General features: G+C 49.5%; 10 protein-coding genes across 10 annotated transcripts; 3 read left to right on the top strand and 7 right to left on the bottom strand.

Moving 5' to 3' along the window:
• Positions 1 to 576: 576 nt before the first annotated feature.
• On the bottom strand, positions 577 to 2,316 carry BO88DRAFT_330533 (ankyrin repeat-containing protein; the record flags this gene model as incomplete). Its single annotated transcript, XM_025702641.1, has 1 exon — positions 577 to 2,316. The coding sequence occupies one exon, from the start codon at positions 2,314 to 2,316 to the stop codon at positions 577 to 579; it is 1,740 nt and encodes a 579-aa protein (XP_025567412.1).
• Positions 2,317 to 7,202: 4,886 nt separating this feature from the next.
• On the top strand, positions 7,203 to 9,796 carry BO88DRAFT_101354 (Leucine Rich Repeat domain protein). The gene is made up of 2 exons (XM_025701194.1): positions 7,203 to 7,650; positions 7,710 to 9,796. The coding sequence occupies exons 1-2, from the start codon at positions 7,452 to 7,454 to the stop codon at positions 9,458 to 9,460; spliced, it is 1,950 nt and encodes a 649-aa protein (XP_025567413.1). The 5' UTR covers positions 7,203 to 7,451; the 3' UTR covers positions 9,461 to 9,796.
• Positions 9,797 to 9,857: 61 nt separating this feature from the next.
• Positions 9,858 to 10,740, bottom strand: BO88DRAFT_380225 (glycoside hydrolase family 75 protein; the record flags this gene model as incomplete). The annotated part of the gene is made up of 3 exons (XM_025704519.1): positions 9,858 to 10,112; positions 10,201 to 10,569; positions 10,636 to 10,740. 3 exons carry the CDS (start codon positions 10,738 to 10,740, stop codon positions 9,858 to 9,860), a joined length of 729 nt encoding a protein of 242 aa, XP_025567414.1.
• Positions 10,741 to 12,220: 1,480 nt separating this feature from the next.
• On the top strand, positions 12,221 to 13,776 carry BO88DRAFT_432016 (uncharacterized protein; the record flags this gene model as incomplete). Its single annotated transcript, XM_025709328.1, has 3 exons — positions 12,221 to 12,229; positions 12,309 to 13,095; positions 13,151 to 13,776. The coding sequence occupies 3 exons, from the start codon at positions 12,221 to 12,223 to the stop codon at positions 13,423 to 13,425; spliced, it is 1,071 nt and encodes a 356-aa protein (XP_025567415.1). The 3' UTR covers positions 13,426 to 13,776.
• Positions 13,777 to 14,433: 657 nt separating this feature from the next.
• Positions 14,434 to 15,836, bottom strand: BO88DRAFT_468201 (DUF563 domain protein; the record flags this gene model as incomplete). The annotated part of the gene is made up of 3 exons (XM_025711551.1): positions 14,434 to 14,470; positions 14,545 to 15,586; positions 15,734 to 15,836. 3 exons carry the CDS (start codon positions 15,834 to 15,836, stop codon positions 14,434 to 14,436), a joined length of 1,182 nt encoding a protein of 393 aa, XP_025567416.1.
• A 943-nt stretch (positions 15,837 to 16,779) lies between these two features.
• BO88DRAFT_380229 (Zn(II)2Cys6 transcription factor) lies at positions 16,780 to 18,954 on the bottom strand (the record flags this gene model as incomplete). The annotated part of the gene is made up of 3 exons (XM_025704520.1): positions 16,780 to 17,911; positions 17,958 to 18,469; positions 18,516 to 18,954. The coding sequence occupies 3 exons, from the start codon at positions 18,952 to 18,954 to the stop codon at positions 16,871 to 16,873; spliced, it is 1,992 nt and encodes a 663-aa protein (XP_025567417.1). The 3' UTR covers positions 16,780 to 16,870.
• Positions 18,955 to 19,225: 271 nt separating this feature from the next.
• On the top strand, positions 19,226 to 20,555 carry BO88DRAFT_401227 (zinc-binding alcohol dehydrogenase family protein). Its single transcript, XM_025705786.1, has one exon. It carries the CDS (start codon positions 19,363 to 19,365, stop codon positions 20,395 to 20,397), a length of 1,035 nt encoding a protein of 344 aa, XP_025567418.1. The 5' UTR covers positions 19,226 to 19,362; the 3' UTR covers positions 20,398 to 20,555.
• Positions 20,556 to 22,363: 1,808 nt separating this feature from the next.
• BO88DRAFT_449495 (uncharacterized protein) lies at positions 22,364 to 23,036 on the bottom strand (the record flags this gene model as incomplete). Its single annotated transcript, XM_025710499.1, has 6 exons — positions 22,364 to 22,427; positions 22,486 to 22,548; positions 22,595 to 22,649; positions 22,698 to 22,733; positions 22,970 to 22,982; positions 23,031 to 23,036. 6 exons carry the CDS (start codon positions 23,034 to 23,036, stop codon positions 22,364 to 22,366), a joined length of 237 nt encoding a protein of 78 aa, XP_025567419.1.
• Positions 23,037 to 24,160: 1,124 nt separating this feature from the next.
• BO88DRAFT_401228 (GNAT family N-acetyltransferase) lies at positions 24,161 to 25,035 on the bottom strand. Its single transcript, XM_025705787.1, has 2 exons — positions 24,593 to 25,035; positions 24,161 to 24,516 (listed from the first exon to the last, which is right to left on the bottom strand). Exons 1-2 carry the CDS (start codon positions 25,002 to 25,004, stop codon positions 24,257 to 24,259), a joined length of 672 nt encoding a protein of 223 aa, XP_025567420.1. The 5' UTR covers positions 25,005 to 25,035; the 3' UTR covers positions 24,161 to 24,256.
• Positions 25,036 to 25,786: 751 nt separating this feature from the next.
• BO88DRAFT_449497 (uncharacterized protein) lies at positions 25,787 to 26,139 on the bottom strand (the record flags this gene model as incomplete). The annotated part of the gene is made up of 2 exons (XM_025710500.1): positions 25,787 to 25,965; positions 26,025 to 26,139. The coding sequence occupies 2 exons, from the start codon at positions 26,137 to 26,139 to the stop codon at positions 25,787 to 25,789; spliced, it is 294 nt and encodes a 97-aa protein (XP_025567421.1).
• Positions 26,140 to 26,559: the final 420 nt, after the last annotated feature.

The raw sequence follows: 26,559 nt of genomic DNA on the forward strand, positions 1-26,559 counted from the left end.
TGCAACGTCTCCGGAGATGTTACCACATGGTCGTATCTCCGACATCTCGCCGATGATAAATCATGCTAGATGGGTTGGAAATTCGATTACAAGTCTGTCGGCAATTGCACGTTTGGTCCGTCTCGGCTGCTATTTCCGGATTGCGGCCAGTTATCTCCGACTGAGTAAATTACTATTGTAGTTCTCTTGGTTTGTCGGCTTTTGAATAGGTGGATGGCATTCTGGGGAATAGATTTTGGATAGGAGAGAGAGAGAGTGTGTGTGTGCAGCTACTGCGCTTCATCGGTGTTGAGGACTGACACGAGAGCTGGCTGCAATTGGTCTAACACGGAATGGAAAGGAACGGCGGATTTCCCGGGATGTAACAGTTATAGCGTCGTCCTCTTAGCATCACACGTTGGTAGCAAATCGAACAGTCTCCAAGAACTTGATATAGTGCAAAGCTTCTACAACATGACAGTGGATGAACTATAATTGATAGAAAGCCTGTTGCCTCGTGGGAAGAAACCAGCCGCCGACCCAACTGATTTCCTCTCAGCTGCCGCGCTTCTACTCCAGCAGCATCTTGACCATACCTCAAGTCCTTTCGCTGAAGTCATATAACGATGTTCTCCGAAAATTCCGATGTTTTCTCCTAAAGGTGACACGTCTCTCAGTAAGCATCTTGACAATATCTTCATGCCCATACTGTCTAGCGTTCCAAAGTGGTTTATGAAGCCTCTCGTTATCATATTCATCTTCAGCGCCTCTCTCAAGGAGTTTCTGGGCAATGCCTCCATATCCCTTTGCTGCTGCCAGTGCTAGCGGTGTTTCATAGTCCCACTGATCCTTGGTTTTAATTGCAGCGCCTCTCTCTAAAAGCATGTGAACAATGTCTTCATGTCCATTCTCTGCAGCTAGGGATAGTGGTGTCTGACTGCGCGAATTCATGGTCTCAATTAAGGCGCCTCTCTCAAGAAGCATCTGAACGATGCCTTCCTGTCCATTCTCTGCGGCTAGTGATAGAGGTGTCTGACCATTCAGGTTTTTTGCCTCTATCCCGATATTACTTCGAGTCAACAGCAACCATACACCACCTTGATTTCCTGCTTCCGTGGCCACCAATAATGCTGCTGGGTCGATGTAATGTGTCGGCAGTTTGACCTCGTCATAAAGATGGATATTTTCTGGGGAAATGTCGTCTTGTATGGCGGCGATTCGCTTGCGCATGAGCATCGTGCGACCACCTCGGACACAAATCCTTCTCACAGGATATTGGACCGGTCGAAAGGTTTCAAAATCTATATGTCGGAAAGATCCGCTATGAACCCTCTTGAATTGACTCATAGTAAAATCCAAATCCTTCAAGTAGATGGCTATCACCTTATCTTGCTGGGTTCCTTGTGTGCAGGTTCTTTCCTTGCAATTAAGAATTGCGAGACCTAGGCCGTCGCCTAATATTCCTGCGAAGCCAATGTCTAAATGCACCCCTCTACTATCGACAGTGAAAGGGCTGTCAAGACTGCTAAAAGGATTGAATCGTACAATGTTTTGGGAATGGGCGAATGCGGCAGGAGCGGTGGCGATAAGCCCGCCGCGATCATCTGAAGACGCCCATGCAAAAAGACTCTGATCGTCTGAAATGCGCATGATTTCCTCCTGAAGTCTGATGAACGCATTCTCGCCCTCCCCGTAGATTAGCGGCATGTTGATGTTAAATATGCCCATGAGGGAATAAGCACGGTCTTCCACTCTCCGCGTCTGTCGTTTCGCAGCCCATGACATCCTCTGTGCGACGCTAGACGTTTCGAGATCCTCGTCTCCGGAAAGAATGCCGGCGGGAATCCCAGTGTACTTAGATAATCTGTCCCGGAGAGTTGCTCTATCTCCCAGAGGTTCCCACCTCTCATTCAGGAAAACCATCTTTGATGGAGTAATCAGCTCCTGAAGGGTCCAGCCTCTGGTAAGCCATCTACTCTTGTCGATTTCATCTTCAGATTGTACGTCTGCAAGGATGGCGTAGCATAGCTCAGACGTTTGGTACCACCGATACATGGAGTTGATTGCCTCCGACAACTCCGCGCTGCTGGTCTTGTCAATGCAGCAGGTATCGATCCAGACATACTTGTACCCATCTGTCCTTGCTACCGAGCAGCACTGTATGATTTTCTTGTATCCGCTCTTCTCCTTCGCGCTGACTGTGTTGATTTCTTGATAAGTGACTTCCTCTTCGCCCCAGGTATGTGACAAAATCGCGTACGGCGGTAATTCATAGTCGAAAAACTCCTGGATCAAGAAGTCTCCGGTGTCAGACAAGCACGTGTTTAGCAGACGCATAGTGGAAATTGGCCCAGATATTTCGTCTTGAATGTGGATAGTGCTCTTTATCCGTCCAGTGGAATAATAAAGTCGGAAGCAATGCGTGAAGACTTCAAGGGCAGCCAGCCTCATCGACCAAGTCAGTCAGCAATCGTTCTGACGGTCGCTTGATGAGTTGGCGAGGCTGAAGGACAAGGATGTGGCCGTTTGCCTCTAGCTAGCACAGCCTCATTTGTGGCGGTCCGCATCAACCTTGTACCCTCCATGACAACAGTGGATCAATACTCTTAAGGATGTAGACTTATGGATTACAGTGTCAAGATAAAGCTTTGGTAGGCTGTCTATCAGAGTATGCCGCTGTCATAATAACTCCGAGAGAAAGTCGGTTGCCCGACGCCAAGATCGCTCAGACGTGAGTCCTCATGGTCCTTGTTGTAGCATCACGTGCTCTGGGAAGGCATTGATCCCAGCGTACACTCATCAATTCATCCAGAAGGAAAAGTTTTTCACCGATCCTGGGGCCATCTGCAATTATCTGATCGAAAGGCCAGGGTCTTCGAGACACGAATACAACCGGAAATCCAATACAGAAAAGCATCTTGCCACCCTCTGCAGGGTACAATCATTCCTGTCGGACAGCCCAAGTAGTTTAGTGGATTCTCACGACAAGATTGCCGGAACAATGAAAGAGTGAAGATGGTAACACTTCGCAAGGAGCCATTATATTTAGAGCCTTAGTGACCACCACTCTCGATATGAAAAGAGAGTGAAAGAGCACCTGTAGGCATGGAACAGTCACCTTGCTGGTTGTCAACTTGGCAGTGTAATTGAGGATAATGGTGTTACTTGGGGAACAATGAGTGCTCTTGCCGACATCGTGCCTGCTGCATTGACAGTCCAGAACAGAACAGGATAGTGATGATGTGAAGAGCGATGCTAAGCACCAAAAAAACTAGGCCCTTGTATGCATGAATAGCAAGAGCGACAAGAACAACAATGAAGCAACCCCGGCATTGGCCAATGAAAGAAGACTATCCAGCACGCATAGAACCATCCAGTAGCATTCAGTCAATTCTGAAGCGATCGGTTCTACTAGTACTTACTAAATTTCAAATTATTGTTCATATTGGAGTATCATTTAACCCACATAATTCCCATTACTTGACTCTTGAATGAGTATACTCACCAGACCCAATTTGCAATAATACCTCGTATTCGTACATCTCCCATACATAACTTGACTTTGTCATATAATTCCAAAAGCAGTCCTACCCTCAATTCAGTGGATGCCATCTCCATCCCCACCCTCACTCAGCCTTACAATAATACGTTTGGAATCCCGCCACATCAGTCATTGTAGTAGTTCCAGTCCCCACCCAGCTGCCATCGTATTGTCCAACGCACTAATCCACGGATCACATCGTCCGACCGAACTATGTGCTGCTGCTTGCGTGCGCAGGTGTCAAGTGGTGTCATGCTGGCGTGAGCGACCCGGGTCCCTAACGTGTCTCGTGATCCAGGTATCCGCGGGTATTTACCCGGTAATGATGCTGTACATGATTGTAACCATAGTACTTTCCCGACTTGCCATCTTGTAGGTACCTTGGGTTGCAGTGACCTTGACATTGATGTTTCCGGCATCTGTGCTGATTACTAACAAGCTAACCTGTCATTTCATTTATTAGTTATTAGGTTCTTGGTTATAACCAGGAACCGACCGATAGAAGCGAGTCAGTTGATTCTGTCAGTTTATTGTACTGGGCTTGAGACTGGAGCACAGAAGCCCGACTATGAGAGGCCCAGACCACTAGAGGGTGGGGAATGCGAGCTCGCTTGGGGGAGTTCGGCTAGCCACGCCGCCGGTTGGAGAGATGGCTTTAGCTGGGGATCCCTGGCTTGGCGGGCTGGGTCGTCGGTAATTAGTATAGCCAGCTTCTTTTGATCTATCTATTTCACGAATGTAAATGCCGATTAAGGATAACCGGTTGATGCATGTTTCACTGCAGAAGGCAGAATATTTTACGTGATGGATTACGAATCTGACCAACCCAGCACGACATGGGGTAAGGGTGGTTGCGATGACGACCAAGGCATGGGCAAGGTGTCGGTGTCAACTTCCGACGGACTGCAAGGGGAAGCCAAGACGGGGATGGCCTGCTATGGGGGACTATTAGTAGTGTTTGGTAATAGTTGCTACCTGGCTTGTCGCTCAGCATGTTTAGGAAGTGGGATGGACCGGATATTCGGAGTCAAGCTGTATTATGCTAGCCAAGATCCCCTTTCATTGTCTGGTCTTGGTGGTCAGGTCAGGTCCAGGTGATTCATCGCTTACATTCTTGACCTCCGACGCCAACTATTCCGCTGGCTGATGTGATTATTTTGGCGACACCACATTCTAACGACATCATATGTGCAACCGTTTCAAGTAGACAGGAAGTATGGGCGTGGTTTGGTCACACTGGTGTTCCATGACTTTCAATCAGTATACAGCTAACTACCAATGATGGCCTGAGGAGTCAGCACACCCACCCGGACGATCCCTGTCTGGAGATATGCGGGGTATTTTCCGGTGTGGTAGAACATGCTGTACTGCCTGCGTAAGGATGCAGAGTGTAAGCCTTGTTGCACGAAGGACCTCATAGACGACATCGAGAGAGGACACTTCCTTTGAATTGCTATCTGTCTTCTGTATCTTGGATTAATCAACCCGGTCAGCAACTTCACGCAATGAGTTGCTGCATGATGAGTGAGGTGATCGTCCAGTAAAAGACTTGGCTGTTTCGGGAGATGAATTGTACTTCTCACAAACCAATGCCCGTTCGTGGTTTTTGGTATCGTGTCAGATCATCCATGCGATCTAAGAAGTACTAAGATCAGCCTACCAATCAGGGGGTGCTACATAGTTCATCCCCCCTGGGGCCCGGTAACCTAGCTAGTAGCTCCCTACCGCTAGTTCCTCTTTGTGCAGCTACCCCACAATCATCAAAAGTTCGGACTAGGATGGGGTGATGTTGTCAGTCAACCAGGAGTCATGACCCCTATACGAGAACAACTAGTGTAATGACCATGCTTCAATGAGCTGAGTCAGTTTGATTCGGAAGGAGAGTCAATGACTCGGCCGAAACTTGGACATGTGGCCTGGATTCATCAATATCTCCTTGGAAGAGGAGAAGACTGTCAGGGATTGAGTTCTCCTGATCTCTGGGTCAAGGAGAGGAAGGCTGTGGATGACGAATAATGGAAAGAGGAGAAGGGGGGAGGAAGAAGGAGTGACAGGACTAACGCTCTCCGCAGGATCACGGGATCCCGCCCGGAGCAAATGAAGGGCGGGCGTGTAGTAATTGTTAGGTAAGGAATATTGCATCAGGGGTGCGTGCAGGTCTGGGGTAGATGGCGACATACTTTTGAGAACGAAACTATATGTGATAATTACTATAGGGGATAATTGTCTTGGGGGTTCATGGGAAATGAAGATGACACGCCACGAATTACTCTTACGAGAATGGATCTCTCTCTCATCCCACCTACTATGGAGTACAATACTGAATAATGGATAACTCACTAGTGCCAGTAGGGAGGAAAGTCCCGATGGTCGGAGGAGTGCGGACTCGGCCTCGAGAAGATCCCGCCCCGTCGGGCAGGTCACGGGGCCACCAGCGGCGGTTTTCCATTATGTCATAGAATGCAGGCGGTGATCCCGATCCAGCAAGACTCGGCCATGGCGCCAGCAAATCCGCCATCGAATCATCACTTTTGTCGACTAATGGAAATCTGTCTGGTAATCTATTCTTCTCTTTCCATATTATTGCAAATACCATCTCTCACCGGGAAAGATGACAGATAGTAGAGAGGAAGTACTTCGTAGGTGAGACACCATCCTACAGTAAAGAAATTCACCACAACCTCTGCATTCTGCCAACTTCCGACCGATTGATTGATAACCTTACCGTGGTATCCCGGGTATCGCCCCCGAACGTGGATTAAAATAGTACGTAGTTCGGCCGTGTGAGAAAAAGCAACCAATCCGCAGCGGATGGCGATCGATCAACGGTCAAAGGATTCAAGGATGGACGGGGAGGACCACTCACAGTGCAGCAAAGTAAGAAGTAGTACCAAGTAAGAATGGAGCAGCCGAATGGTACCTCTTTTTGTCTTTGCGGCTTCCGAACAACCGGATTCGCCGCTGGGAGGGATTGAAGGGCCCCATGTGGTCAGTTGGTTACAAAGTAAGAAAAGTAGTTAGTCCGAGTCACCGGCGGGATCCATGGGCTTCTCTGTCTTTTCTGCGCTGAGCTTCCCTTTCCGCCTCCACTCCGCGGGCAAAACACCGTGTAAAAAAAATTACCAAGAGAACAAACAGAGAGGGCCAGTGTCACCGTTGTTTGTTGGCTGCTGGCTGGTTGGCAAACCCGGTCTGTTCGCCTTACTTAATGGAAATTTGACGTCGACTTGCAGTCTCTTGCCGCTTTCTTCTCTCTCTTTCTTTTTTTTCCTTCCTATTCTCTCATTTTGCATTCCCCTTCTAAACTACTTTGTACTGTTTGATTACTCATATTATTCTTTACCTTTCTCCCCGTGCTTGGTATTTTTATCACCGACATCGACTTCCTTGATTCCTTTTACTTCCTCCCCTCCCCCTCCATTAATCAATTAATTGATCTGCACAACAAAAAAAGCAGCCCTGTTGAACCAACATTGCATAGCTCACTGCACGGTCCACTGGCTGCCCCTCCGCCTAAGCGAATCATTACCCTGTCCGCTGGCTTGGATCTCTTGGAGTCAAATAGCGTGTGCCCGCCTCACGGCGCGGCCTCGTTCCATCCGCCGCGGATTCTGTGACTAACAGCAAACAACCTTCACACTTTGGCTCCGAATATACGCTTAATTACGTCTCCAGCGCCCCTCTTTGGCATCTTCTAGCGTCCTTTGCAGCCAGGGGTGTCTTGGGTGGAATCTGGGGAAAGAAGAAAAAAAAAGCTTTTCCGTTTTTTCCCTTCTTTTCCTCTTTTCTCCTCCCACCGTCCTTTTGTCTGTGTGTGCGTGTGTGTGCCTCTCCTGATCTTCTCGTCACCTCACCACCCTTTTCACTGGGACCGGCCCTACTTTCCTATATAGAGCCTCCCCCAAACCATACGCCCTCCCCCTTCTTCATCATGTCGGCCGCCACCACCGTCCCGCTGTCTCTGCACAAGACACCACAGCCTAGATACTCTCCCGCTGTCTCGGGAAACACCTCGCCTACTGAAGGCTCTCGCAACGCCTCCCCTCACCCCTCCACTTGCTCCTCCCAGAACTCCCGGTCCAGCAGTCGCCGTCGGGAGTCGTTCGGTTCCATTAAGGAAGACGTGGATGGTATGTATATCAATGGACGCGCAAGGATGGTGTCATGGCAAATCACTAACACGTCATAGGCATTGCCCAGTCCTTCGTCGATACCCACATCGAACAGTCCCCTCAAGAGACCACCAAGCGCAGCCCTATTGAGATGCAGCCCGACTTTTGCTGCCCATGCGGTGGTTTCCTCGGCTGGAAGCAGATCCGGCTGGGTGGCAAGAGTTTGAGTCGGAGCTACAGCGATCTCCGCAGCCTGGGGAACTTGCATGCGCGCGGCTGGGCCTGGGATACGCCCGATGTCGCTCCGCCTAGCAAGCCGGCGCCAGTGGAGGAGCAGAAACTGCAGGTGCCGGAAGTGAAAGAAGTGGAAGTGGAGCAGAAGCCGCCTGCAGGCACCTCCGCTTTGGAACGGCTTCCGCCGGAGGTTCTTGACCATCTTATCTCCATGTTGGCATTGGACGTGCCCCCTAATGGATATACTCCCCGTAATGTGGATCTGATCTCGTGCCTGCTTACCTCAAAGACATTGCACGCCGCCACCCTCAGTGTGTTGTACCGGAACATGACATTCCCCCACTCTATTATCTTCTCCAAGGCTCTCAACCACATCTCTCGCTATCCCGCACTGGGCACGCTGGTTCGCCGCCTTGACTTTTCACACTTCACGTCGGTTGGATTGGGTCGCACCAAGCAGATGAACGCTGAGATTCAGAATCTTACCGCCAAGACGCTTTTGCAATGCCTGGAGCTGCTGCCCAACCTCAAAGAATGCTTGCTGCAGGAACATGTCGAGGGCGATATCAGCTTGGATGTGCTTCGGAAGCTGTTCACCGGTCTTCCGAACCTGTCCGCCGTCGACTTCTGCGGCTGCTCTTCCCAATCCTTCTCCACCCTCTTCTTGGAGGCCTTGATCACCGGCCCTGGTGTCCCCTTGACCCTGCCGAACCTGCGACGGGTTTCCCTGCATGAATGTAGCAGTCTTCCCGCGGCTGCTTTCGAGATCCTTCTGCCGCGCCTGGTTAACCTCACTCACCTCGATGTCACCCACACGCAGATCACCGAGGATGCGTTGTTCTCTATTCCGGAGACCGCGAAGATCACTCATCTCAGCATCTCCCGGTGCTCTCGCCTGCGGGGCTCTCGAGTTGTCGAGTTTCTGTCGACCCACCCAGCGGTCTGCGACTCGCTGGTGTTCTTGAACCTGCTAACTGACCCCACCCGGTCCCGGCTCCTTGAGGAGGAGGATGTGCAGGCACTTCTCCCTCGGTTGCCTTCTACCCTTCGTTCGCTCAACCTTGGAGGGGCAAAGGTGACCTCCGCCCATACTCAGGCCTTGTTGCCCTTGACGAAGCATTTGGAGGAGCTGGGTCTGAGCTCGTGCGAGCTCAATGGCCAGGATTTGAACACATTCTTTGTGCCACCCAAGTCGGTTGATGGAGAGCCGATCACTCCCTGGGTTCCATCCACGCTGTGCTACCTGGACCTGAACAAGGCCAATCAGCTGACGATCGGCACTATTTTCAACCCCAATGCGTGCGTTATTCTCTCGCCGCAGAGCTACCCGCTGCAGGTCATCGAGTTTAGCGACAAGCTCATCGCACCTCTGCGCGAGCGGGCGCGCAACACCCGCACCTCGCCGGACTGGACGGTGCGCGAGCTGGGCCGTCGGGGATGGTACGTGCGGGACCCGGCCTCTATGCCGGAGGTTATGCTCGACGACGGAGCGCGCTCCTGGAAGATGGGCGCCCGTTGGTGGGGCATGCGGAAGATTCCGGTGGCCGTGGGCGACGTAGGCGGGCTCTACGGGCACTACATGTTCAAGAAATGAGCATGTCTTTGATTTATACCCTTGCTATCTTCTTTTTTCATCATTGTGTATGGCGCATCATTGGCCGGCGTTTTGATTTGGGCCACTGCAACGGAACGCGCCAAAAGTGTGGTTCTGACGACATTGTTTTGTTCTGCATAGCGGGAGCGAGTTTCAGCGTTGGGAGAGCTTGACGGTTGGCTTGGCTTGCTGCTGCGCTTATGATACCTTGCTGTTGGTCGGGTTACGGTTTGTTACTTAGGAAATTGATAGTTATAGAATCTCATCTTAGCATGCAGCTTCCTGTAGATGTGGAGAGTTGAGCGTAGGGAATAACCCAGCAAAGTAGTCAACAGCAAAAAAAGAACCAGTAATTTCGATTTCAAGCACCAATGTTCGATCAAATTATCTGCCTACACTAAGTAAGCGTCGCAACCAACCTCTCCCCAAGCCCCCGAATACTCTCCTCAAACTCCCACGTACTCCCCGCCTTCCAATCCGCCCTATTCCCAGGAACCGCCTCGCCCCCAACAAACCCAATATACAGGACATCATCACTCACATGCCCATTATCCCCACTAATCCCATCACCGGGGAAACACAACTTCGCCAACGCAATCGACGCCTCCCCAGTCCAGCTCCCACCCGCCGTATCTCCCCAGACCCCATAGAACTAAACCCTCATCAGCAACTTACATCCTTTTCTTCCCTTCTCCAAAGGGGAAAACAACCCCCTCCTCCGGAGGGAGGTATATACTTACAAGTTGATCCCCACAAACAACCACCATAACACTCAACGGCCACATCCCATCACGCTGGGGATCATAATCCGTATTTCCAAACACAACATAGGGATGTATATTAGCGTCGAGATCCGGGATGCCGTACTGGGATGACACAATGTCTTTGAAGCTCGTTTGGTCTTGGATTGATTCGTCGTAGCCGCAGTTACCCCCGTGTGAGTTTGCTCCGTCGCAGTCGATGTCCATGTTGTCGTATCGACCGCCTAGCGTTGGGCTGTGTAGGAAGATGGACCGGTTGGACAGGTCGCTGCAGTAGGTGAATGTGCTGTCTGTGGGGTTTTGGCCGTCGTGGAAGCCGGTCGCGAGGGGGTGGGTGCAGGGTTTGGACTTTCGGTTCTTTGCTTTAGTGGTGGGTATAGGGGGAGGGTGAGGGGAGGGGAGGAGAGGGCAGACCTTGTGCTTGTTGTAGAGGGCGGAGAGGTTGGGAGGGATGGAGTAGGCGGTTGTTAGGAGGGGGGCGGTGGTGGATAGGAGGAGGAGGGTGGTGAGGAGGTGCATTGTGGTGGTGGGGATGGTGGTTATTGGGTTTGGTGATGTTGGTTCTGGTCGGGGAGGTGAAGATACTAATTAGGTAGGTGTGTAGGGGTCTGTATCTCGTTATGTGGGATAGGTGTTGTTGTTTAGTGCCCTAATAGATGCCGTCATTAGGTGTATATGACTCGAAGCGAAAGTCAATCTGTGTAACTATTACAATTTTTTCACTGGATGTTTGTTTTAGGGATACGGTGGTTACTATTGCGAATGGTTTGAGATCAGCTATTATGGTAGAATTTCTATATTCGGCAGCGACGACTATAGCTATCCTATCTATGTGCTTATAGGAGAGAGGTATGATATTCAAGACTCAACGCTATGTCTATGGCAGGAAAAGTATCTCCGGGCATAGAATGCAGGGTTTCACAGAGTAACCCCAAGAATTGGCATAACTGGAATTGGTGGGGTTGCGGAGTTGACATCCGATGAGGAGAGCGAATGGTGTAACTTTAACGAGTGTATATATGTACTTACCATCTATGCTATCGTATGGGGAGCACAAGTTCTGCAGATACTATATATAGTATTGAATGTAGAAAAGCACAGTACATCTATCAATCCAACCATGAGGTATGTAACCAATATGATATCTACTTAAGAGAGCTAGGTACAAATATTTGTAACAGATACAAGACATGCATTAGGACAAGATATTCCCTGATGAGAACGACCTCTACAACAGCCACAGTGGCATCAACTCATCTCCTGTAGGCGGAGAGAAGACCCGCGTTATCAGCACAATTGTGATACCAATCCAGTCACCTGCATGTCTGGGGCATCACCCTTTGATTGGATGGCTCGTGTTGAGGTGGAGGGTGGGGCAGACAGCAGTGGGGCAGTCTGGCCATGAGTGAGAATGACTCATGCTCGATGGCCCCACGAGTAATTACTTGGCGGGTGCAGTTTAGTTGTCTGCCTGCTGTGATCATTTTGTATCATCTCGACTCACAGAGACTCATGATAGACCACGCTGCACTCATGCTGGACTCATGTTGGACTCAGGTTGGTGTATTCTGACGGTGAAGTGAGTCGACCAGCGCAGCACGAAGACATAAAAAAGGCAGTTCTACGTAGTAAAGTAAAGCGTCTATGATACCAATTGAATGAATCTAGTTGAACTTCTGCAACTTCTAATCTGCCATCAACACGATACCACTGCACTACATGCCACTTTCCTCCGGTCCGTAAGCACCAGCCCAATTCCGACTAGCTTAGCACCAGAGCACGATGAAGACACTCCCGATCGCTGACATGCTCCGCATTCTGAGGCGCCTGGAAAGATGAAAATGGAAGAACCTTTCCAGGCTTGCGGGCCGACATCATCTGAGTCGCTCGCTCGTGTTCATAGTGTCTTTTCATCTCCACTTGGATAGAGCTAACGAAGATACTTCCTAGACTACAATTTCCTCCTTCAGTGGTGTTGGAATGAAGAAGATGGCTCAGAATGACGAGGGTACATAGATGGAATACTGCGCTGGTTGTTTTGTCAAGATGTACATACTACACCAAACTTCTTTCTATCATTATTTCAGAGTATACTACAATTGAGTCTTCGAAAGATGGATAAAACCCACCCAACTAAGACATCCCCCAAACGCACCCGCCCCACCCGCCGCACTAAACCCAAAGCGCAACCCGCCTCCTCAATCCGCAGCGGCCTTATAAACCGGGCCTCACCCCGACCAACTTCATCTTCTCCCTCCCCTTCTCATCCTCCATCGCCTCGGCGAAAGCGTCTTCTTCTTCCCTCTCTTCGCACCGGCTCTCCCGGGTCCAAGGACCCGGCCTCAAGTATAGAAGAATGGTTGTCACTGCAGTTACCAGCATGCACGCCATCCGCCAGACCTTCGCGTTTATCTGCGCAAAGCCAGACCTCTCCGCCGCCGCCGTATAATAGTTCCCATTTCTACCAGGATCTCCCCCAATACCCTGACTCATTCTACCTCCATCCCGAATACTATAACAATCCTACTTTCGATCTCTCGTCAGCGGCCTTTCCTCCCGTTGACCCTACTTCCCTGTTCTATGACGACTCTCCGCCGGATACTTCCCTCACTGCCGGGTCCAATTCAAATTCAACAATAAATACAGCCTTGTCCAGTCTGAGTGATAGTAGCTATCAAGATCAGATCATTGGCTATCAGGATCCGACATCTTCTCAACATACTTCTTGCGCGACGATACTTCACCCTCATACCCACTCTCTTGTGCCTGTCACTGCTGAACCCGATCTCGACCCGATTGATTCCTTGCTTAGTTCTCCGGAGCTGAGCGAGGAGTTGAATCTGTTGGCTTCGCCTGGTGTGAATTCTCTTCCTGGTATGAAACTCAGTCTTGTTTTGATTGAAAATAGAATGTGACTGACAAGATGAAGAACCTGAAATAGATTTCACACCCATGCCATCCGTCAGCTCCACTACATCCTCTCGAGCAGCCGCTCCTCCCAAAGAAGCCCCGAACCGTGTTAAGAAGCGGGAGCTAAACACCCTTGCTGCGCGACGGTATCGTCAGCGCCGCGTGGATCGGATGAACCAGTTGGAGGAGGAGCTTGAGGCGATCAAGCGCGAGCGGGACGAGTTGAAGATGCGGGTTTCCAAGTTGGAGGGTGAGACGGAGGCGTTGCGAAGTATGGTGAGGAGTCAGAAGTAAAATATAAACAAACTTTTCATCTTCCAAATTGCGGGATTCTTGAACGTAATTAGACACAGAACCAGCAGTGTTGTATCCTCGAATACCCAGATGTGGTATCGCCTGAGATTATCATCATCTTCCTAGCCATGATCGCCACCCCTTGCCAATAACAACCAGACATTTACGCCATCGTACTAAAATAGAATACCCAATCACCCCAACTGCCCCTAGTCAATCCCCCGAACACGGATCATCAGTGCTCGGCTTTATCAGCAGTCTAGAAAAGTGAGATCCCCACTTCCGCACTGATAAGCGGTGATGTGGTGGTGCCACGTCAAACGGTGCCTTGGAGGACAAAGCGTCCAGCCGCAGGGTCGCTTCGATGGGTCAATTGGGCATTGTGTGCGCTTATAGAGTAGTTTTGACTGGAGAGGTAGACGGATAAGGTTTATGAAGGATTGATGGGACACCAGTGGATGCCTTGTAGTGCAATTGAACGCGTAGTTCCTAGCTTTATGCCGGTTTCTTAGGATTTGACAAGTGGAAATTCCTAGCTATCTTGTAGCATACTCTTCCTGTGGACATCTTCCTAACAAGATAGTAATACTAACATACCATACAATAACAAAGAAAAACAAAAATATAAAATATAAAATATTATAAAAAAGTTAAACACACACACCCAACCCGAAACTCCACATCCCTATATAACAGAACCCCAGTAAAACAAATCAGACAACTAATCATAATCACCCCCCAAACCCATCAACATCCCAACTCCTCACCCCGCGATTACTCAAACTCCCCACCGCCGCAATAACAGCCCTGACAAACCTATCCCCATCGACCCGCACATCCCTCTCATGCCAATCTTCCTCTTCTTCTCCTTCCACCTCCCTCCTTCTCCTCCCCATTCTCCTACCTCCTCCCCCATCAGCAGCACCACCACCACCCTTATCATCATCCCCATCCCCATGCAAACTAAAATACCCCACCCCCACCAACCCCGCCAGATTTCTAAACCCCTTATGTTCCAGCCCCTCGGGAAGAACCTCCACCACAGCTGACATCCCAGGCGTTAGAAACATCGCATGCGTAAGACCCGCCCCGTGCACGCCGACTAGTATATCCGTGGACCTGATGACGCGGAGCTGTTCGAGGAGCGAGAGGGAGGCGAAGTCGATGGATTGGATGTGAATTTTTATCTTGGGGTCAGTGTGTAGGGATGTCGAAAGGGAGGAGAGAAGGGATTCAGCATCCACTAGACGGCGGGTAGAGGTGCGGTTGATGAATGTGATTGTGAGTGTGTTGGGGTCTGCTTCGGGGACTGGGGAGAGATCGTAGAAAGATAGGATGCGGGTGATGAAGGTGCGTAGCAAGGGGGAGGAGGTGCATGGGAGGATGGACCAGTCGCCGTGCCAGAGGGGGTTGCTGGCTCCGGGGAGGGGGATGATGAGGTTTGTTGGTGTGAGGGGTGTGGTTTCATCTGTTGTGGTGGTGGTGGTGGTGGACGGTTGGGGAAGGCGGCGGACAGGTTTATGAGCGAAGAGAGACCAGAGGTCGATGAAGGGGCCTGCGTCGGCGGTGTCGACTAGGGTGACGTCGGTGTTGGGGATAGATGAGGGGGCGAAGAGTGGTGTGCTGGTGTTTATGTCTGGGATGGGAGTCATTTGCAGCACGTCGAGTGAGAGAGTCATGGAGAAGATTTCCATGAGCGAGTGCCAGAAGTTTTGGCCACCTTCGCGCTTGGTCAGGATGGTGTAGTTCTGTTTGTCGGGTGGGATGGTAGTGTTGATATTGAGGGTGTTCTTGTGTGGAGGCACGATGCGGATGCCATTGTGGATGACGATCCCGGCTCCAGTGCCGTACCAGTAAAAGTGGAATTCGCGGAGACTGGGCATGCCGTTGGTACGGGGCAGGTCTCTGAGGGTGCAGGGTAAGATGTACTTGGCTTGGGATGGGTCGAAGACAGCCCCGCGGGCGAGGCAGAAAGTGTCGATTCGGTCGCCTGGCTTGGTCTGGGTGTGGAAGCATGTCAAGCTAGCGGGGGAGTCAGGCGTGCAGTACTCTGTTGCGTGGTCGCGGAGGCTCTCCAGGTAGGAGGTTCCGAATAAATTTGTGCAAAGAGGCGGTTGCTCTGGGGCATTGGTGTAGTCTTTTGGAAGGCCAGGGGAAATTCCTTGTACACATGGGGTTGTGTGTGGGGAGAAGAGCGTAACGGAAGATGCATTGCTTGCGTGTATTACGCTCGTAGTATAGAGTAGTGATATTATTGCAAGGAAAGACAAGAGTATTGCGCAAGATCGGAGAAATCTGCGCTGGGTACGAAGAGGTATGTGTATAGCATTCATTGCATTCACAGTCTTAGAGGCACGAAAGACATAGACAGCTTCAGAGACGTCCTGAGACGTGCTTGGTTTCCATACCATCACGACCTTATAAACAACTACACTCTCTATTGTCCACAATGCTCTTTGCACCTACATTCTCCATCAAAACAATACACCCCTGCATCAATACGTCTCATGTCAAGTCTCAGCGCGATCTCTCGAGCTCCGTGCGCAGAAAGCCTCCATTCATAGATCGTCCCAAGCTACCGGAACCCAGTGAAAACCTTTATCAAAAGAAGGTCTATAATCGCCATAATCGCGTTGTTGATGTATACACATTTACCGAGGCCCGTTGCCGCCAGGATGTGTTAGGGCTCTGCGGGCTGATATTCTCCGCTGCCAATCAGACATCTCCGCCGATGACACCTCGTGTTGTGGCGTCCACCGGTTGGCTCAGTCCCCCGCTTTGGCGGTGAGTACAGCAAGGCTGGGGACTATCCATGCTGGCCCAAGACCAAGTCGCTGGGGCCCAAGTGACCGGGGTGATTATTACTCCTTCGATGGCACAGAGCCGCTGTTTTGGCCTGCGATGTTGCCTGGTGCATACGTGTCGGTGGATCTTGGCAAGGCGCTTGAAATAGGGGTGGCATGTATGGTTCGCTGCTTCTTTGCTTCTGTTTTGTTTCTCGAGGGCATAGCGTAGTTCAGTCGCAAGCGTCATAGCGTTCTGGTTGATCTCTACACCGTCTTTCGAGATCGGCTCACCCACTCATACTCAAGAGGTCATAACGATAGCAGGCGCTAATTCCCTATTATACTATGGAAAAGGAAACTAAATTAGAATAGCTGATCTTCCTCTATGGTATCTTGCCAATAATTCACTACCCATCACAACATTTTTGTCTATCAATCAATATTATATGCAGACCACACCTCTTAAGCCCGAAAATTAAAAAAGACATCCCGGCATCGCATTCGGCTCGAACCCATTGCCCAACCAGAGATGGTTGCCGTCCGTCTCGGTCCAACCGACTTCATTCCCCGCCAGAGAGCCAATGACCGCCACGTCCGCCGGGGGAAACGTATACATTGACAGATCGGGATTCTCCCCGACCGGAGCAGATGCCCAGTTACTACTCAGTCAGCACAGTCCAACAACAAAGGGTAAAAACATACTCTAACCACGGGAATGCATCCATCAGGACCTGGTTTGTGTCCACCACGGGATCGGACGCTTGCACGGCTTGCTTAGCCACTCTCATCAGGTCCAAGCTTAACGCCTTGCCTGACGTATACCCCGTATGTTCTATCTCATCCAGACACTTTATTGCCTTCTCAACGACCGTGAAGGTCTGCCTGGCTCGGTCCGGATCTGTTCCCAAGTTAAGCACATCATATAAAAGAGTCAACGTTGCAGATACAAGAAATGAGGCCAAAGCCCCATCATAGCGGATCTCTGGAAAGCGACGGAAATAGACATCATGAGCCAGGTGAATCAAATTCCGGGCTGCAGAAGTCGATGAATTGATACAGGCTTGGAGCTCAGTGCAGCCAGTGGCAAATTGGGCTTCTTGTACCGAGGTGAAGAAGGTTGTGAGCACCAGTGCCGGGCGGGAGAGGAGCATCCGGACGACGTAGTAGCAGAATCCAAGGCTCACGCGTTGAATCTCCTGCCACGGCTCACCAATTGGGACCGTGTCATCGAAGAAGTGCAGGTAACTGGGTAGCGTCGGTGTGACAGCTTGGAGGGCTTGGTCGCATTCAATGCTGATTTGGTTGAGCTTGTCCAGATCTGTGGGGTTTTTTATGCTGGCCGGCGAATATATCTCAATAGAGATGCGATCCGCCAGCTTGGAAATCTCGCCCATGGCTCGGATGAACGCACATTCTTGCATAGGCGCGCAGGTACTGTCGTAAAGATTCTGCGGCAGATCTTCGGGGTATGCTGTGTCAATTTGTCGATCAGAAAGGCTCGACGGACGACCCATATACAGCGAAGATATGCGTTCGCAGAAGAATGTCGTCCAGAAGGTCAAACGCAGCCGATGCACGTTGGGATCGCGACCATCAGTGACCTGGGCCCGGTGCAGGCCTAGTACGAGACATGTGCGGGTGGCATGACCCAGGTAGAGATAAGCATCATTTTGTCGCATTAGTTGTAAAGCGTACATTGACTTGTAATGGATTAGCGAGCTTCATTGGCAGATGTTGGTGACGTACCTTCAACAGCATCAAGTGTACACCCCGGATGCTCGGTTCCTGCAGAAAGATGGGCCCCTCAGACACTCGACTGGAGAAGTAATCGGCCCAGGCCTCGACACTGCTTTCAGATTGCTTCCCCCTCAGATTGGCAATCCGAGCGCCGATAGCCAGCACCATAAATAGGATATCCTGATTTTTGACGCTGTGGTCTCGAACAGGAGTTTCCCACATTTGGTTCCAAGCATCGACAATCTCAGACATGATCAATATGGGTATTTGCGGGTGCATGATGCGGAAATAGGCCTCAATGAACTGGTCACCCAACTCCCTTGGGAGGAACATCTGAGACGGAAATTGAGTCCGCCGCGGATCCGAGTCCCCTGGCCGGGCAAACATGAAGCGCTCCAAACCAAATCGGTGGATGGCATCTGGAATGGAGCAACTACGACGAGCAAGCAGCGGCTCACTAGATGAGCCCTGCTTAATGCGTTGGTAGACCCGATGAATGAAGCAGAAGCCGGAGGAGGGTCCTTCGTGGGTTAACAGAGTCTGTAAAATATAGGGTATGAGAATTACCATAGAACTGGAATGCCCCTGTCTCTGGGTTCTGTACGCCAATGCCAGCGCGGAGCTCGTGATGTCGCTTATATTGCGCCGGGCCATCGCTTAGACTGGTGTGGGACCAGTCACTTGAAGTAGTGGGCGACTCGGTAGTTGGAAGAGGGAGTAAGGTAGCTGGTGGTCGCGGGGCTTCCTTGGTGCGACGGTTCTTTCTCTGGCGGATGCTTCCTGTCCGGTAGAGACATCGTTCTGGATGGCGCGCGCAGGCATTGCACGGCTGCTGGCCATTGCACTTGATCTTGCGGGCCCGGCAGTGTTCACAGGCCCGTGGGACCCGCTCTCGGGGAGGCGGCGTCATTCCCGCTGGCGGAGGTGCGGACGGGGAATCGGTCGGGCTGGGTTGGGCAGAGACAAGGTTGGCCACGCGAGAAATGTCATTGGGCCGGGCCGACATCAATAGGAGTGAGTTGGAGAAGAATGGAACAGAGGTAGATAGTTGAATGTTGGAGAACATGGATCGGCTGGAGAGAAGCTAAACTACTGAACGGATCCATTTCGGGACCGGCACTGGTTAGCGAGTCCCGATGTCGAATCACATCGCAGCAAGCCAGCCTTAGAAGGCCATAGCATCCTGGATTATTAATGGCCCCGATTAATAATACAATGCTTAGCTGTCATCCATTCGGTGTAGGAGCGGAGATAACAAGGACATAACTAGTCTGGCAAAGGAGCTGTGACGTTATAATCAGCAGTCATGTAACATTTATTAAACCCCTCTCTGACCCCCGCATGTCTTTGTCTGTAAATCTCACCTGCTTCTTCGCAACACGCCATAACTTCGTATCTCATCTCATCACTCATCATGCAGAAAGCCCTCGTGATCACTGCGCCCGGTAGTCGCGACGTAGTGGAACGTCCTATCCCTACTGTGCCCGACGACTGCCTTCTTGTTAAAACAGCCAGTGTTGCTCTGAACCCTACCGACTGGAAAAGCGCCGACCGGAAACCTCCAGGACAAATCATTGGAAATGATTATTCCGGTGTCGTCGAAGAGGTCGGCAAGGGCGTCAAGAAAGCCTTCCGCAAGGGCGACCGTGTTTGCGGTTGGGTCCAAGGATGCAATTCCAACAACCCGGAGAGTGGCGCCTTTGCCGAATACTGTATCCCGAAAGCTGATCTTCAGATCGCCATCCCCGACCGGCTCAGCTTTGAAGAAGCTTCAACCCTCGGCTTGGGGACAATCACGGTGGGCCAGGGCTTGTATCAGAGTCTGAAGCTCGCACCACCAGACGCCCCACTAGCACAGCCTGAGCTGATTCTCATCTACGGTGGCTCCACGGCTACCGGTACCCTGGCCATTCAGTATGCCAAATTGTCTGGGTACACTGTGTTAACGACATGTTCCGCCCAGAACTTTGATCTTGTAAAGAGCCTGGGTGCAGATGCAGTGTTCGACTATAAAGATGCGAATGCAGTCCAAGCCATCAAGGATTACGCACAGGACAATCTGAAGCTGGTATTCGACACTGTTGCTGTTGAGTCTAGCGCTAAATTCTGTGGCGAAGTGATCTCTAGCAAGGGCGGCGATTATTCTGCCTTGCTGAAGGTGAACGTTCCCCGTGATGACGTCCGCAGTCTTTTCACCATAGGATACACTGCTTTTGGCGAGGATTTTGATTTTGGTGGTAGCATCATTCCGGCCAAGCCGGAGGATCGAGAGTTTGCGGGACAATTCATGAGCAAGGCAGCTACTTTCCTTGCAAAAGGAAAGGTCAAGCCTCACCCTGTCAAGCTGGGGCCACGGGGGCTTCAGGGAGTACTGGAGGGTCTGCAGGATATGAAGGATGGCAGGGTCAGTGGACAGAAGTTGGTGTACAACGTGGCCGACACACCATGAATCCATGAGTCCGGGTGTTACTGAGAAGACTGTGGTCAAATGTGGAGAGAATCTTGTACCTGAACCGCAGAGGAGCTTTTTAACAGCATTTTGTGAGATTATGCGTCCAGCATGACCGTTTTGACAATGGAGCATAATGAAATGACATTGATTCTTGATCCTTACATTATCTGTAGACCATTGTAGTTCGATGCGAATAGGACGAGTGAGGGACAAGATAAAGATGACGAAGAGGAAGAAGAGGTGGTGAGGGGCGGCCATAGAAACAAGGCAGTCAGGTGACACCCCTATGACCATCATGAGTTACATGAGAGAGACACCCTTAGAGCAAGCCAAATACTACTATGTGTAGGTAGCTGTGGTTATTTTATGTTAATTGCTATTTCTGACTAAGTGCGGTACGAGTCATATACATCGGGTCATTCTGGGGAGGATATGCAGTGGACAATCTAATCATTTGAACTCAAAGTAGTGTTTTAAAGACACAGTTACCTGAGTTAAGGACGAGCCTCGATACCATCATGATCCTTATGCCAGCAATACCCTGGATTGCGTTAGCAGAAATGGCTTCAGGGCAAATCGTGTCTTTTCTAATGATTGATGTCCACTCGGGCCGTACAATATCCGCCTTCCCGGCCCAACGGAGAGATCTCGAACAACTAATGCACTTGCGACGACTATAAGAGACACACGAGTTAGTACTATACTGCAGTGTATGCTATTCATGAAGCGCTGGTGGTATTGGTATAGCGCCCTTGACCCTTCATCTAGATCATTTGATTCACAGACGCACAGACAGCGCATGAGACCATCCGATCTTCCAACCATCGTGTCCAAGCTGCAGTGGCAGTGAAGCCAGATACGCAAGCAAGAATCAATGTGATTGAATGGCCAGGTTGAGAAGTAGAACACATCGGTCGGCCCGCTTGGATCGAAATTGCCTTTTCTACTGGGCATAAATGCGTCGTCTCGTCTTGTGCTTCGGCTAAGTACACTAGTGCGCTCTGTGCCTAGTCTGATGAAGTTCCTCGTGTGGACATGGAAACCCATTTTTGAATTCCCTATCAGAAGCCTTTCAATGTCCCCATATTTGTAATGCTTTTGTCTAGGTAATCTTTCTAGCATGGCGTTTAGCGGCCCCCGTTACCCAATATCCCGGTTTTCTTCGGTCATCATGTTGTTAGTTATCAAGGGGTATGAAATGGCAAGTATCTGGAGGTGCGGAGGTTTGTGTGGTAGAAGTTAGAGTAGTTCTCCGCGTGATGCTGCATTAGGTTTCTCAATCTTATCTGACTCTCCCTAACAATCTCTGTTGTACTATGCCCTCACGCGAAATGGCTACGGAGGGCAATGGTGCGTGAAGCTATGCGAGCTTTCAGATTGTGTCCGTAGAGATATTTCTTAGGAACCCGAAATTGCGTTTTCGAATCTATACGTATGCTGAATCCCCCGTGGTTCTATGGTAATGAGGCACTCGGTCAAAACCCACCTTTTCCGACTATTGCCTGCACTAATGGTTGTTAAACACCATCATCGATGCTATAGAAGGAATCCATATCCGGTATAATCCCGGAAATGTTTTGAGACCGCGTGTCTCAATAGATTGAAGTTCCCATTTCAGCGTCTGGAATTTGTATTATCCAGAAAGCACAGTTCGACGCGTACGCTATGTCTCCGGTATTGCTTGCAGGTGCGAGACGTTTCTTTTTCTTAGGTTTGCAGACGTGTGGTCCTCAGTTTCTGTATATGTTCAGTATATGCATGAATTATATATGGGGGGACTTCCCTGAGGGGTCACAGTGGCAGACACGGCATCTTGCTATAGTATTGTTAGCATATGTACTGTATATGTGGAGAATGTACTTACACGATGAAAACTTTCTCCAAACTTCTTTTTTAATCTCTTATCAATGGACCTGTTTCCTCTTAGCTTGGTAAATGCAGGGTATATGCGAGGTATAATAACTCACGCCAACATTTCACACGCGTCAGCGTACCGCCAGATGGGCGAATTGTGCGAAATCTTGTTCCTGCATATGTTAGACATATCTCTCTCAAATATAAGCTCAGCATATGTGAAACATATACTTTGGTTCGTGTAAGTATCTCGCCTGTTGCCAACCGCGGTACAACACCCAGTGCTTCAGAGCGCTGTATCTGTTAACATATGCTAAACTGATGCGTAGATCTAACTTACTTTTCGCCCGCGATCTTTTCTTCGAAGCCAGTATTGGCTTTCGAGGGGTTCTCCACTGTACATTATTAGCATGTGCAGAGTATATGCTGACTGAGTGACATACAGGCCCCAAGATGGCTTGTCGGATAAGCCGGCGTAGCTGTGATATGTTAGCATAGCTCTAAACATATAGGGTAGCGCCTTATAGCATAGGCGTGGAAAAGTTTACTTCATCTTTCGTCCACCAGACATAACAAGTGCAGAAAAGTGTGTGCCACTTCAAGATATGTCATGATAGAGAGACTTCGGTTCACCTTCCTCTGGACAGGTCTCTGCACAACGGTTGGGCAGGACACTGCAGTATTCATATGTGTTCAAATTGCGGCCATGCCATACAAAGCAAAAATGACTGTTCTCCCATCAGTATATGCAAACTGTGCGCTCTTAGAAGACTTACCATCATTAATAAATTGCTCTTTTTTTATAGAAGACAGAAATAAGCGCCAGATACTTGATGAAGCATATGCCGAAAAAATACAGTCTGTTTTCCGGAATCGATACATTAATATCTGTATAAATTATATGTATAACTAATAATCTCTGTCAAGGCCTCAGAATATGCTGTGCTTGGTGCATTGGAGGTGAACGGCAAGCCATTAACAGGACATTTCCATGCCTTTTCGTTTTCTTTCCAAAACAAGACGATTTCCTAGGCATCCTGAGTGCAGATTCCACATCCCTCTGATGTTCTCATTCCGAGTCGCATATACTGCCAAACCGAGAGATTGCTGCAGCAAGATGACATGGTTTGCGCTTCAGCTTGAGATAATGAATTCTCAGGATGACATAAAGGGATATTAAGGATTACCGTATAGAAAATTGTCTGCTAGTAGACACAGGCTATGCCTCTCCTTCGACCACTGAAGACGACGGAATTGCAAGAACACCTAACCAGGAATAAGATATCTCAAGTATACTTATAATCAGGGAAAGATAGATTATGAGAGAATTACGAAAGAGGAAGATAGGAGACAAAGGCAGAGGAGGTATTTATAAAAAGAAAGATCAAAAGACAGGGAATGGCTCGAGTTGAGGAAGGCAGGTGGTTAATGTCATAATTGAAGCTTTTTGCCATGGTGAATATGAGATTCACCCCCTAGAACTTGGAGATGATGAAGTGAAATCAAACTAGAGACTTGCCATGCAGTATATTAGTAAACGGCTGTGACATGCCGGGTCTAAAGAATTGTAATCCGCCATATGAGTCTAAATAGCACCATACAAATATCTAGTTTTCGAGTCTATTGGGGCCGAAGTCGACGTTGTACTCATACTTGTCCTATCTCCCATCTTCTCTTATACTCATATATCGAGTTACCGCAGGCTTTTCAGAATTTCGGAGGTCTTAGATGTTGAGCCAAAGAAGCACCGCACCTGCTTTTGCTACACTACAAATTGATAGGCTTCCTCAGTCCTCCGCACGAGTGTTTCTATTGAGAAGTCCAGAGCCTATCACCAGCATACGTATACGATAGGTATTGAGTTGAGATAATCTTTTATAGTAGTTCCATATATTCATTGATCAACCATGAATGTATCTCCAATGCCTGAGATCTATTCCTCGAGTATCATCCATCTTCAATAGTCTAAACAGAACAAAAAACAACCTTGAACGAAAAAATCTCATCCAGCAACAGGCCTCCTCCTATCCCTCCGCATAGCAACCCATTCCTGCGACCCTGCGCTCCCATACTTCGTAAAGTCCAGCCCTGCCACCTGCAGATCCCGCCACCCATGCTTCCAATAAAGCGGATACCCATCCTTTGTAGCCTCCAAATACACTCGAGCATTTCTCGCATCAGCACGATCAATACCCCACTTCAACAATGCCGTCCCAACACCCTTGCCTTGAGCTTCCGGTAAAGTAGCGAGTAATTCCAACACTGCTCTAGTCAGTACATGGATACGGCCAATTCCTCAAGTTCTGCAATGAGAAATCTAAACGAGTATTAAACATACTGATATCCCCCTCCTCAAAATGTGCCCGCTGCAAATCAGCCAGAAGGTCCTTGAACGCTTGATAAGCCTCCATGTTGAGACCTTCTGGGTACGCTTTCCCATCGTCATGAGCAGCTAGTGCATCTAAGCCCTCGGAGGATAATTCTACAACGCTTGTTTCGTACTCCATCGGAAATACCCATCGAGAGTACCCAATAACCTTTCCCGAATAATCATCAACGGCTACCACAACATGCACTTGCGGCGATCTGAGCTTGTCTAGACAACGGGCTGTTTTGAGAGATAAAGTTCCGGGCACGTCGACGTTTGGGAACAACGCGGACCATGATGCCTGGTGGTTGAAGCTGACGACGTTAATGTTGGCAAGGTGGGGAGCATCTTGCTCGGTGGCATAGCGGATTGTGAATGGCATTTTTGGGGTGATTTTATTTTTTTTGGATAAGTTTTGTATGTAGGATTCTTGGCTCGGTGGGATACGAGGCTACTTATACGACTACGGGGTTAATTGCTTACATTGGGAGAGTGGAGCACAGGAGGATTGCCGACGTGAGTCAATGCGGGTGCGGATGAGTCTTTGTGGCTAATAATTGGTGAGATGGGGAGATATTTCCGTCGGGTGAGCCGGGGAGAAGCGCAAAGGCGGAGGCTAAAGTTAACGATTCGAAGTCGGGGACCAAGTAGGGCATGGTTGGTGTGGGGCAGAGTCTTCAGGCCCCGGCATATTATTTGTTGACAACGCCGAACTTTGGCTGTTATCGGTTCTTGATGGTTGTGAAAAGTCCTATTGTAAGATGGCATCGAAAGAATGTGATTGAGCTCAAAATCGAAGAATACAATCCACTATCCACTGTATCATGTTGCTGACTGACTTACATTGCTTATCTCGACATAACATTTCCCGTGATGGACATCCAGTAATTGTTACAGCTAAAATACATCGACTATTCCATTGAACTCTTTTTCCTTTGTACTAAGTGTAGGGATCTGTGAATTCCTCCCTATCATGCATGGCATATTTTATCTATACTAGGAAGCAACCAAGCTCAACCCCCAAAAGTTGCATTTTCTTTCTAGAGACTAAGACTCCACTATACCGTATGTTGGATACGATGAAAGAGATGAAGATAAAGTACAATGGCCGCATCCATATCGCACCACCAGTCAGAAGTCAGGTACCAATCCAGAGCCAAATCTCTAGCAGTAGTCGCTACGGTCCTTGCCGCCATCCTTGCAGCCACCACCGCAGTATGTGATGAAAGAGATATCGCCATTGTCGCCACCGTTGCAGTGGAAGAGGGATTCACGAATATGGGCATCGTCGGTCGGCTGGTGGGCAGCATCGAGGGCGCCATTGACCTGGGCCCCGTACTTGCCTATCAAGTGGACATTATTAGGGATGCGAAGACTGGATTGGGGAGGCAATTTTACATACCAATGTTCAAGAGGTTCCAACCACAGTAGTTCAGCCCAGTCTTGCAGTTCCTCGCGGCGGCAAAGGGAGCCAGGGCAGCAAGAAGAGCGAGAGGGAGAAGGGCGGTCTTGACCATGATGACGATAACGTATGAGTTTGAAGAGGATTGGGCCTTGTAAAATTATAATCACAGGTAGAGCGAGATATTATTTGATGAAGAATGCGATGAAGACTTAGGATGGAGGTGGATTCGTCTTCATTCTTATACCCCAAAGCTCTTCGACTTCAATGCTTATCAAGCGGTATGTTTCCATATTGATGAAGTAACGGAAACACAAGAGTCAATCGATACATTGTAGCACGCCTAGTTGGACGCCTGACGCTCTAGCTAACCGCCTATTAGATGCGTTGGGACAGGGGAACATTGTTAGTCCATCAGACCATCATGCAGGGTCCACCCGACATACGAGGATAATTTCTTTTTTCAGTGTAACCTACTAAGACATTGAATGTATTCAAACACACAATGGAGAGAAGTTCCCATGTTTGTTGGTTC

This window comes from Aspergillus vadensis, assembly GCF_003184925.1.
Source record: "Aspergillus vadensis CBS 113365 unplaced genomic scaffold BO88scaffold_2, whole genome shotgun sequence".
Lineage (NCBI taxonomy): Eukaryota > Fungi > Ascomycota > Eurotiomycetes > Eurotiales > Aspergillaceae > Aspergillus > Aspergillus vadensis.

Bases quoted from the DNA above. Each gene is read 5' to 3' on its own strand.
- BO88DRAFT_101354 (XM_025701194.1), top strand. From the start codon at position 7,452: ATGTCGGCCGCCACCACCGTCCCGCTGTCTCTGCACAAGACACCACAG. The intron at 7,651-7,709 runs GTATGTATATCA...AACACGTCATAG, and splicing joins CATTAAGGAAGACGTGGATG to GCATTGCCCAGTCCTTCGTC.
- BO88DRAFT_401227 (XM_025705786.1), top strand. From the start codon at position 19,363: ATGCAGAAAGCCCTCGTGATCACTGCGCCCGGTAGTCGCGACGTAGTG.
- BO88DRAFT_401228 (XM_025705787.1), bottom strand. From the start codon at position 25,004: ATGCCATTCACAATCCGCTATGCCACCGAGCAAGATGCTCCCCACCTT. The intron at 24,517-24,592 runs GTATGTTTAATA...TGACTAGAGCAG, and splicing joins TTTTGAGGAGGGGGATATCA to TGTTGGAATTACTCGCTACT.